We start from the raw sequence: 12,491 nt of genomic DNA, 5'->3' as shown, positions 1-12,491 counted from the left end.
TGATTGAAATATTTAACCGAAATGTGAAAAACGTAGCTATTTTAGCATTGTTTTCAGCTTCAAATAATTAAATTACAATAAAACAAAAATTGTGTCAATATTTTTACTTTTTATTTGGTTTACGTGTATGTGTAGTAGTGTTGCTGGTTTGCGGTTATAAACGAGACGATAGTGCTGTAGAAATATATGCTGAACTTCTTATCAAGGAACAGTTGGAAGTATTAAATGAGTGCTACGTGTTCAATACAGTTGGTAATAATGCTCTGATCAATTGGAAACGTTTGAAGATGAGGAATTGGAGCTAAAGTAATATTGTGCTTGAGGAAGCCATTAAATGAAAGATCCGACCAATTGGTCCTAAAGCATACAAATAATCTATAGCAAGATTATATAATCCATAATTTTCTTTTTCATCTACTATATTCACTAGACATTAATAATACATGGAATATACTTATAAGTTCATATGACTTAGTTTCTTAGGATTTTATGATTTTTTGCTTGTTGTCCAATAGTTTTACTCCTGTCATATTCCTGCAAATTGCTAACTTTATTTCATGTTTCAAAATGAAATGTTGGAAAACTTGTAGAGATAAGCATTGGTCATTAATAATTTTGATGCTTTAGTGAAACTTCAGAAGGTCAAATAAGCTTCATAACTGATTAATATACCATTCTCTTTGGTCTTAGGTCAAACTGCTACAACTCTACAGTACAATTGTTGGATATTACTTTGGTTCTATTATCGAGATGGACACCAAGGTATTTCGCGGATTCTGCTTCGGGAATTGGGTACTCCTCATTTGATATACTTAGGTTTTTGTCATTTCGCAGCAACGCAAAGTTGAAATGAACAAGTTGCTTGTTGTACTTTTTTCTAGCCCTGGGCAGAAATATGATTTTTTCTATAATGACTGTATCGTCGGAAAATATTCCAAGAACTATTTTTTTGGTTGGTATATTAGCAGGCATATATTAAAGCAAATACAGAAGCTAAACTCACAAGACACTACTCTACAAAGTTTTAAATATCGAAAATGTGCCTTCAGGTGCAACTTTTAAATTAAATTTTCTTCCGAAAAGATAATCCATTAATTAACAATAATTCAGCGGTATCAATTTGTTTATGTTATAGTTAAAAGCAATAATGTACATTATTTTTATATTTGGCTTTCAAATAAAAAAATCCTTGAAAATTAATTTATACATAACTAATTTACATATTCATAGTATTACTTGTGAATGATATAACATAGAATGGAAATATATGGAATGATTGATGTTAATAAATATGTAATGTTAATAAATAAATACTTATAAATAGCATTGATATATACGTATCTCGTCTAGTAAAGGCTTGATATACTATAGATGATTTTCAAAATGAGTACAGGTGTGCTGACTGGCTAATTGATAACATTCGATATATGTAAAGTCATCTAAATATGCATCATTTTGGTTATACTTTCTCATGCTGTGAATAAATATATAAATACACTGATACCAGATATTTTAGTCAGTACGAATTTAACAACAGTGAACGATCTTTTTTGAATTAATTCAATACCATCAATTCAAGATGGTTCAAATCGTTGGTAGTTACGAACCTTTATCCAAAGACAATTTGGTCGAATACTTGAAATCATTCAGTAGGTTTCGTTTTTTATAACATTAATTCTGTATTAATTTTTTGTTCCTTATTTAGATGTATCTGAAGAGATCGCTCAAATGCTAGCTGCTAGCAAATCTCCTGTAGTGATCAGTGATCTGGACAGTGAGAAAGTAACTGTTACCAATGAAGGAACACCAACTACATTTGTTTTTGGAAAGGAACTTGATATTACATTGCCGACAGGTCAACAAATCAAGGTATAGATTTTGTTATTATTTTTATTTGTGTTCAAAAACATTCGGAATAATGTTGTAATTAATATTTTTTTTCATGATTTAACATTTTAAGCATTTATAGAGTATTACAGTTTGCAAAGTTGAACATAGACAATGATGGGTCACCTAGCTGGTTTGCTTCTACATTTCCCACTTCTTTATTGCCAGCACTCACATGTCTTCCTGTTAATGTTAACATAAAACAATACTATGAATTGTTCTCTATGTTACAAATTTGGTATATAACTGTTTATTTTCTAGACAACCGTTACTATTGATGGTGACTCTCTTACTTTTAAGACTGTTTATGCCGACAATGCCTCTGTATTTGAAAATAAAGTTTATCAATTTACCAATGAAGGACTCACATCGGTAAGTTGTACATTAATATTGTTAGTATATTTAATAAATCTGCTTTATTTTTAATTTTTTTTTTAGACCTTAGTCAACCACAAGAACCTCAAGGCAGTTGTCCAATACAAAAGACTGTAAGCATGTATCATTATCTTGCAAAAGTTGAACTAATGTAAAGAACAACGGAACAAGTGTTGATGTAATTATTTAAATATTTGTAATAAGCAGTAATAAAATATTTAAGAAAACAAAACTATATTTATTGTTAATTTAAATATCACATTTTAACATTACCAGCCAGAAAGTAAGATATCTATTTTCGAAAATATGTTCTAAAATTAATTTAATTTAATTGTTAAAGTTTTCTTCAATAGAGAAGAAATTAGTTCTATGTTTTTTACTATTTTTACTACTATTTTAAAACTTTTTATAAAATTATATATTTTTAAAAAGATATTTTTAACGAAAAAATTGAACCGGCTTCCAAAAAAGAATTAGGAAGTCACTAAAAATTAAAAAATAAAACAACAAGAACAAAGCAAAGCATTTTAAAATAAAATATGTACATAATAATCGTTATAATAACTAATTGAAAATGAACAAAAACCTTGTTTCAATTAGCTTAATACCTTCCTACACTTATTTATCTATTTACAATATTATTTTAATTATTACCAACTGATCACTCTGAAGTCGGTGCCGAACCCAAATAGATATATTAATTTATATTTGTTTTATTGGTAGTTTAATTTTTTTTTTCATCATGTTTAATTGTGGTACGATTTTTTCAACAGATAGCTTATTTACCAGGTTTTAGTTCCTCTGACTTCGGTTACAAATGACATTTATCAAACGAAGCACTACTAGCTGCTGTAGGAATTCATAAATTAGAGGGTTTTGGAGTGTACTAAAACTGTGTGAACTTACAGTGAGAGATTAGCTCACTCTTTATTGTAAGTAAATCTGTTTTTATTTCAATTTAATGAATTTAATAAACTATTTAGTAAAATGAAAGAAAAATGATGAATAAAGAAACACTCCACAGTTGAATCGATGGAAGTTGATAATTTTTATAAAGATTTAAACGTTAAATAGAAAAATATAATTCCAGATGTCCAATGTGCCAAAATTATAATGTTATTTTCGAAGTACTCGAACAAGATCAAAGTTAAGCTGAAACATAAATATCAATCACATCAGTAAAAATAATTGATAATCACTTATATAATAATTGATAATATGATATTAAAAGCACTATGCTATAGATAATGAATTGTTCCAAGGTCACGCTTATTTTTTATATCTAATTGACAACAAATAACATGTTTTGTTACTATGTTAGATCTAATAAGCATTAGGATTAAATTCGTGTAATGAGAAATGACATTGTGATATAGTAATGACTCATATATCGTGTTTATTACAAAAAGGAACGTGAAGTATTCCTCACCTGTGTTGTAAATAATCTCTCAAGCATCATGAGATAACATTATGATTTATAAACTATAATATATATATATATATATATATATATATATATATATATATATATATATATATTATAGCATACGAACATGGTAGTTCATGGAGGTCTTCATTAAAAATTAAATTGATGAAATGTACAAAATTAAATACTCTAGAAAATACTCTACTCTGTATTAGAATTGTATTGAAAATTAAAGTAATTTTTATAATTGTAAAACCGTTTTTTCTTTAATCTTTAGCGCTTTGAGTGATGTGAATTTACAGGAAAAGTGAATGTGGACATCAGAACCATTTTTTTGATATAACGTAAGAACAATGAAGACTTTCTCAAACCCATTTGAAGAATAAAGAATACCTTATAGATCAAATTATTTTACATGGTAATTTTTATATGGATTGGACATATATTTGAAATGTTCTTCGAACTAGTGTCGTCGGTATTAAGCCTACCGATTGGCGAGTGAACAACTTGGAGATTATTCTAGAAGATATCCGGTCGTACCCAGGCTGGTTACCGGCGTGTTTGTTACCATCATTTCTTTTGGTATATTTTACACTATTGCCTTTTAGACAAATTCATTTAGAAAACATAAATTTACTACCACGTCCCATCAGAATTCGAATCTGTTCCTATTAACAGTAAAATATATAACAGGACGGGTTACTTCAACCACTGCGCAAACAGCCTCTAATATAGCAATTAATATCGTACATTAAAAAATTTTACCAAAATAAAATGACACACCTAACGTTATATATAGTTATTGAATATTAAGAAAAAATATATTGATATTTATAAACATTGTTTTTGTCTGGGCAAAATAATGGATGAGAAAGCGAATAAATAATCGTCTAGACAAAATACAGGTAATAATTATTTCCCCTCTTGCTAAATATTGCTTGCTAAACATTGTGTATGTATTAAAAATTCAGATTCCATTGATTTATAAACTATGAATGATATCTTTCATTTATCTGTTGTTGCATATTCCTTCTTTTATATAGTATTTTGTAGTCTTTAAGAATCTCGTTTTAAAGTTAGTTAAATTAGCGGGATATGATGTTTTTTATATTTCGGTACTTTTGAAATCAAGACACCGAGAATCTTATATATAATAATGATAGATAAATAATAATACTTGAATATCAATGATATTCAAGTATTATTATAGTGTTCATAGCTATATTTCTTGTTGATTGGGCTAGGAACAATACAGAAAAGGCTGATATTTTCAGTAATGCTATAAAAAATGTATTAAAACCATTTCTGGGTGCACGTGCACATTAAAATTGGTTTACATTAAAATGTTTAGAATTTATGCAAAGTTGTAATAAATTATGGAATAATTTATTAGCAAATTATGTGCTTTAATACTGTGCAGTCTCGATGTTCATACATTTACAATGACTCATCAAATAATGTTATAAATTAATGTAATTATTAATAAAAGATTGGAATTGCTATAGAAGAAGTAGAATAATTATTTCTAGCTCACAATACGCATAATACTCCGTTGTTAACTGTTATTTGAACATCACAAATTTGGTTTCAGTTCTTCATCATATGTTTCGTCATAAATAACAGGGAATTATAAAGGCAGTTGTAATGAAATAAAACAAGTATGAGTTGTGTTTAAAAGTTAATTTTTATTACACAATATTAGGTACACAAAAATTTACAGTTAACTTTATATGTTGACGATATAATAATTGCGACTAAATTTCATTTTTGTCTGCTTAGTTTCTAATAACATGGAAGATTTTAAAATATTTAATATACGATTCCAATAGTATCATCATGCAACATTATCTAAAAATTATGCGTTATACGGTAGCAAAAAGTATGACACATATTAGTTCCATCATTTTAAATAATGTTTGTTATATAATAATCATTGTTTTTTTGATTCTATATATTTTGTCTTTGTTTAAAACACTATTTAACAAACCTACGCAGATTAGAGTATGTTTAGTGAAAAGACGATTCTTCGAAATAGGCTTTTTTAATTCTTAGATATATATTTGAGATAAAAGGTATAATTATAATTATTGTTATAGTTCGTCGATTTTTTATTGATATACCATGATATTGCTACGACACGTTTAGTTTGATATGTTGACAACACCAAACACTAATCTATATTTTCAGAGTTTTATTTGAACTTAACAGTCTATGCGGTGTCAATGTTTTTGATTGGTCGACAGGCGATAGATTGTTATGCCAAATAAAAACGAAGGGATGTATATTTTCAAACATTTAGATTAATTATAGCCTCTAGGAACTAATTTACATGAAAATGTTTACAATTTATGCAAAATTGTAATAAATTATGGAATAATTTATTAGCAAATTATGTGTTTTAATACTGTACAGTCTCGATGTTCATACATTTACAATGATTCATCAAATAATGTTATAAATTAATGTAATTATTAATAAAAGATTAGTAAATGTATGCTATAGAAGAAGTTGAATAATTATTTCTAGCTCACAATACACATAATACTCCGTTGTTAACTGTTATTTGAACATCACAAATATGGTTTCAGTTCTTCATCATATGTTTCGTCATAAATAACAGGGAATTATAAAGGCAGTTGTAATGAAATAAAACAAGTATGAGTTGTGTTTAAAAGTTAATTTTTATTACACAATATTAGGTACACAAAAATTTACAGTTAACTTTATATGTTGACGATATAATAATTGCGACTAAATTTCATTTTTGTCTGCTTAGTTTCTAATAACATGGAAGATTTTAAAATATTTAATATACGATTCCAATAGTATCATCATGCAACATTATCTAAAAATTATGCGTTATACGGTAGCAAAAAGTATGACACATATTAGTTCCATCATTTTAAATAATGTTTGTTATATAATAATCATTGTTTTTTTGATTCTATATATTTTGTCTTTGTTTAAAACACTATTTAACAAACCTACGCAGATTAGAGTATGTTTAGTGAAAAGACGATTCTTCGGAATAGGCTTTTTTAATTCTTAGATATATATTTGAGATAAAAGGTATAATTATAATTATTGTTATAGTTCGTCGATTTTTTATTGATATAGCATGATATTGCTACGACACGTTTAGTTTGATATGTTGACAACACCAAACACTAATCTATATTTTCAGAGTTTTATTTGAACTTAACAGTCTATGCGGTGTCAATGTTTTTGATTGGTCGACAGGCGATAGATTGTTATGCCAAATAAAAACGAAGGGATGTATATTTTCAAACATTTAGATTAATTATAGCCTCTAGGAACTAGTTTACATGAAAATGTTTACAATTTATGCAAAACTGTAATAAATTATGGAATAATTTATTAGCAAATTATCTGTTTTAATACTGTACAGTCTCGATATTCATACATTTACAATCACTCATCAAATAATGTTATAAATTAATATAATTATTAATAAAATATAGGTGTATGTATAAACAAGTAACGGTTGATATTTAATGGAAGTGGTAAACTGAAGACAAGCACAAGGGTCCAGTTTAGATAGTTTCTCTCGTATTATGGCACACTCATTCATTAATCATTCGCTAGCAGTGTATAAGTAATCAGAACAAAAATAAATAAATAAATCAACTCACTACTCAGTTGTTATTACCGTAAACGATATTTACAAAATATAAAATTACAATTTAAACTAAACTATCCTGCTATATTTGTATATATTTATATATGTAAGTGGTAAGTAACAGGGGCCTCAGAATTAGTTAGTTTTGTTCGAAAATACTGAATAGAAAAATATAAACGCCGGTCAGATTAAACGCCCGATTATCTCGATCCGAATCCGATCGGCTCAACTAAAACATAAATTAAATCACAGTAAAACCGTTGGCATATAACTCCATCTATCCTAGAAAACGAAACTGATTTATTTGCATTTTTTGGCCCTGCGACGGAATCTGCGCATTCTCTGATCCCATTCGTCGCGCCATTCGATCGCTATGGATCTCTGGGTGACGCCGAGCTTTCCTGTTACTATACCGCCAGGAAAATCATCCTTTTCCCTTCCGAGGAACAAGTACGACCTGAAACAAGACAAAAAAATATAAGATTTTATTTAATGTTTTTGCATAAAAATGTTTGCATCTATTAAAGAGTCCATAGGAGAAGGGAAAACTACTTTAGGTTCGAAGCTATATCCACCAGAGGCTCTGACATCCAGAAAAAGTTAGGTTAGGAGCTCAAGTTTTCAAAAAATTTAATGAAAATAATTGACGAATAATGTAGTCACAGTTTTGCTGAACTTTCATTTATGATCTTTAATATAATTAGTATATGAAATAATTATGTTTTAATGTCCTACTTCGGGTATAAGACTTCTCAACTGCTTCATCACATCACAACCATTGTATGAAAATATATCTTTAATTTAATAAAGTCTTTACAAGTCGTAAGATATTCTAATAAAGATGGATAGATTGTTGTATATATTAGGTGTTTATGGTGCTTCTGGTATTCTGATCATAATATCTATTTTCGCACTTAATCAGAAGGCGCAAGGTTTGGTGAATACGTTGGGTGAAGCAGAACTTTTAGATGCAACAGTGTAACAATATCAATATTTTAAAATAGTTCGTATAAATAAATACAAGTATAGGTAAAACTGTTGGTCAAACCGTGGGCTTTTATATCACTTAATCATATATTTTGATTACATTACAGTAAGAGGAATAAAAATATCGTTAACAAACAGCTACTATTGTTGCATAAAATGTTTTATTTATAATAAATTAGATATACCCGGCATGCCTTGCTATACCACGTAAGTTGAAAAAGTGTTTGATTCTATAATCTTAAAGTTTTTAGTGTAACATTTACGCAAAAAAATATAACCAATGTGTTAGTTTTGTATATATTTTTATTGAACAATTGATTTTTGAGATTAAATAAATAATTAGGAAATTATAAATTGAATTTTCATTACTTACTAAAAAATATTTGACTATGTTATCAACTATTCTATACTATTCAATTTGGCATAGCCAACTTGTAAGCTACTTGAAATGGGTTCTTTCATTGTTAAAATTGTCTTTTTTTGTCTTGGAGACATACAATTGACAAAGGATTGTCAAGATAACTTTAAAAAGACGGTTGGTTTGTAGTCTTGATTATAATATTTCCTCTATTCCACATGGATATCTTGGATAGGTAAACGCTTTTTCAGATTTCAGCTTTCGACAGACTTATTATTAATTCAGTTAGGGATTACACTTTCCTCTACGTTACTGATTCTGCATATGATCTATCTGGATCCCATTAATATTTATATTAGCAAGTGATCTATTAGTTGTCAATACTTTCTGAATCCCCAACATCTTTATTGCATCAGCAGCGAACTTTAGAGTTTAGGGTAGTATATTCAGCTTGCAAAGCTACCCAAAGTGAGGACCAGAGTATACAGTCGAAAGCAAATTGAATTTGAATAAAAACGACAATCGCATGCTTTCCACATCTAATAGACCCCTCCATAAACTGCAGGATCACGAAAATGTTATCTACTATATGAACATAATTCCAATTCTCGACTACTCTTCGCGCGCTCTTTAAGCTTTATTTGTATTATTTTCATAAATAATTTACCGACATTTAATGGGAGACTGATACTTCGATAGTTTTTACAATGTTTATTATCTCTTATTGCAAAATATAAACTAAGATATTAGTTTTAATTCCTATAGATTTCTTAGCCGAAAAACTTTCCAGATTACCAAATTTCATTCATTACAATCGGATCAACAATTTGGATGCATAGAGGAGCAACAAATAAACCTACTTTTTATGTGTCAGAGCATTTCCTTGCCAGTGTAATGTCAGAAGTATAAAGCTGTTATATCGAAAAATAGTAGCAATTTATTTAAAACAGTTTCGCTGTTGAAGTAAATAAACAAAACGTACAAGACATTCTACACAATATTCCCGACTGATTGTTTAATTTATCAGGGAAATGTTGAACAATTTAAAATATACACACAACTGTTTGCGAGCCTGTATCAGTCAGCGACTAATTGAATTCGCACGGCGCTAAACAGATTTCTTCCATCGTCGGATTTAATCTGAGCAAATCGTTTGGCGTCCGTGTTGGTGAAATGGATAAATTGTTCGCTGTTTGCCAAAACCTTTCTGTTTAGTTTGACCGATAAGCCGTCATTCGGAATGTGCATGCCTATCGTCCATATAATGAGCGAGTTAATTTCGTAAATTTTACCATTTATATCACGTCGATCCGTTTAACTAACATATTTCGAACCAAAACTAATTGATTTAATAATGTTGCTACTTTACAATATTGTTACTTTGAAGAACAAATTGGTTATTACATTGTTACTACTGGTTGTCAGCTAACCTAAAATTTATTGTAGCGACCTTGAGGCATGTCGTATTTTACATCGTGGAATAACGCTCTACAAAATACCCAGAAATATAATCCCAGATGTTGGACACGGGCGGGGTGCCAGCAGCGCCAACTAGAACCCGATAACGAATAGCTGGCGGCAACCCCGAGACGTTTATCTGGGATGTTGTTGAAGGGTATTTCGGTTCATTCAGTGCTCAACCCTCGTTTGGTTTAGACGTGCCACCATCTACATAAAAAATTTGTTGTCATGGACCACATTCAAGTGCCAAAGCAACGATGAAGCCACGGTATCTATAGGGCCGGAAGATATCAACAGTCGTACCAGATTGCAACCGTACCAACCACAACCGTTTCGAATTATCATATTTTTCAAAACCCTTTTCATGCAGCACATTTTGTTTGGTATATAATTTTTTTTTGTATTTGATATTTTTTCATACATTTTTGTATTTTTGTTGCTTAGAGTAATTGTATGTAAAATTCTGGTAGGGGGGTATTGTAGCGACCTTGAGGCATGTCGAATTTTACATCGTGGAATAACGGTCTACAAAATAGCCTGAAATACAATCCCAGATGTTGAACACGGGCGGGGTGTCAGCAGCGCCACCTAGAACCCGATAAAGAATAGTTGGCGGCAACCCCGAGACGTTTATCTGGGACTAGCGACCCGCCCCGGCTTCGCACGGGTGCAATGCTGATACTAAATTAAATACACTACAGAAAAAATATGAACGTTGTATATAAAAACATAGCGGCCCGCTCCGACTTTGCACGGGCATAAAATATATATGCCTATGTCACTCAATGAAAACATGATTAAAATCGATCCAGTATTTTTGGTTCATTCATTACTGTCCTTGGCCTGCACGCATTAAATTTGGAGTAAAACAATTCCTCTTCCCCTATACTTACTATGAAGATTTCCTGCTATCTTTGGAATATCTAAATTCATACAATTTTTATTACATTACACATTTTTAAACGCAAATTTTAAATTTGTAATATCTCCGAAAATATTTGTTTAATTTACATGCTGTAAGGAACCATATTGATCTATATTAATTGCACACTGTATTTAAGGTACTTAATTCGATAAGGATTAATGCCGTATTGCTTAAAATAGCTTCGTAAATAAGCCATTTTCTCACGTAAAAAGTAAACAATAAAAATGGTTAATGTGGGTTATCCCTAAAAGATAAACATATACCATCGCGGACTTTTTTGTAGACCTTTTTATGGTGTACAATACTGTAGTACATTAATTTGATCTAACTCGTAGGGTTAGGCAGCGTTTTTGCTAATTGCTAAATAAGCCTAAAAAATAGGTTAATTTACGACATCACGTTAGAAACCTCTAAAATTAGCAATGTTGCCTTAGTATATTATGCATGTATTATACATATATATATATATATATATATATATATATATATATATATATATATATATATATATATATATAACCTTCCTCTTGAATCACTCTATCTATTGAAAAAAACCGCATCAAAATCCATTGCGTAGTTTTAAAGATTTAAGCGCACATAGGGATATAGGGACAGAAAAGGCGACTTTGTTTTATACTATGTAGTGATGTTATTGAAGGGTATTTCAATTCATTCAGTGCTCAACCCTCGTTTGGTTTAGACGTGCCACCATCGCCTGCCCAAGCATCGTCTCCAGGTAACACCGCTGCTATCCGTTTTATTTAATTGTATTTTTCACATTTTTTATATAACCAATAAATAACGGTGACATAATGTAAACACCACTGTTTCATTTCGTTTTACCTCCATTCACCGAGCCACATCACCTACCCTAAACTATTTTTGATATAGCTTAATCTACATATATATCTAGAAGACTCATAAGTCCCAGCTTAGTCTCATTTTCTAATAAATGCACCTCACTACACTATACTCTACATAAGATTCTTTTCAGTCTGCGTCCTATTCTAGTGTTATTGAGTTAAAAGTTGCAGTACTTCCATATTAACATGAGAATAGAGTGCGAAAATCTCATTGCGAAAATTGTTGTTATAGTATCTGGCTGTACTTAACATAGTATGCTTCTTATAACTTTGATTTGGAAAATGTGTACTACATTTCTTTTCGTGGAACATCCCCATAATTGACACCTTTTGATTTTATTTCAATAACCAAGACATTTTTTTATGTTTCAACTCAACAATTTCAACAGTTTTTTCTTGATTTCATAAATTGTTCCTTCCAATGAAGTTTTGCATGAAGACCACTTGCGAGATGCTAACGTTGTTGATATTTATTGTTATTGGTATGAGGTCTGATTATAGGTAAACTGCACATGAACAGATTTATATTGGTAAATTTTTATTTTCCAGGTTTGGATTCCAATTATATA

The 12,491-nt window shown here is 29.7% G+C and overlaps 2 protein-coding genes across 3 annotated transcripts in view; one reads left to right on the top strand and one right to left on the bottom strand.

Moving 5' to 3' along the window:
- The first annotated feature begins 1,476 nt into the window (after window positions 1-1,476).
- LOC143198210 (fatty acid-binding protein) lies at window positions 1,477-2,494 on the top strand. Its single transcript, XM_076407321.1, has 5 exons — window positions 1,477-1,541; window positions 1,574-1,649; window positions 1,706-1,869; window positions 2,149-2,259; window positions 2,326-2,494. The coding sequence occupies exons 2-5, from the start codon at window positions 1,580-1,582 to the stop codon at window positions 2,377-2,379; spliced, it is 399 nt and encodes a 132-aa protein (XP_076263436.1). The 5' UTR covers window positions 1,477-1,541; window positions 1,574-1,579; the 3' UTR covers window positions 2,380-2,494.
- A 5,133-nt stretch (window positions 2,495-7,627) lies between these two features.
- NetA (Netrin-A) overlaps window positions 7,628-12,491 on the bottom strand; it is a 473,673-nt gene continuing 468,809 nt past the window's right edge. For both annotated transcript variants that reach the window (XM_076408822.1, XM_076408821.1), the window contains exon 7: window positions 7,628-7,785. Coding sequence is in view for 1 of the 2 variants with exons in the window: in XM_076408821.1 (XP_076264936.1) it covers window positions 7,629-7,785 (157 nt within the window). In the remaining variant the exon portion in view is untranslated. The remainder of the gene's footprint in view (window positions 7,786-12,491) is intronic.

The sequence above is a fragment of the Rhynchophorus ferrugineus genome, unplaced genomic scaffold (assembly GCF_030347505.1).
Source record: "Rhynchophorus ferrugineus isolate W39M unplaced genomic scaffold, kcgeb_rfMv2 rfM6, whole genome shotgun sequence".
Classification (NCBI taxonomy): Eukaryota; Metazoa; Arthropoda; class Insecta; order Coleoptera; family Curculionidae; genus Rhynchophorus; species Rhynchophorus ferrugineus.
Note: the sequence above shows the minus strand (reverse complement) of the source record. Positions and strands in the feature narration are given on the sequence as shown.

Bases quoted from the DNA above. Each gene is read 5' to 3' on its own strand.
- LOC143198210 (XM_076407321.1), top strand. From the start codon at position 1,580: ATGGTTCAAATCGTTGGTAGTTACGAACCTTTATCCAAAGACAATTTG. The intron at 1,650-1,705 runs GTAGGTTTCGTT...TTCCTTATTTAG, and splicing joins CGAATACTTGAAATCATTCA to ATGTATCTGAAGAGATCGCT. The intron at 2,260-2,325 runs GTAAGTTGTACA...TTTTTTTTTTAG, and splicing joins CCAATGAAGGACTCACATCG to ACCTTAGTCAACCACAAGAA.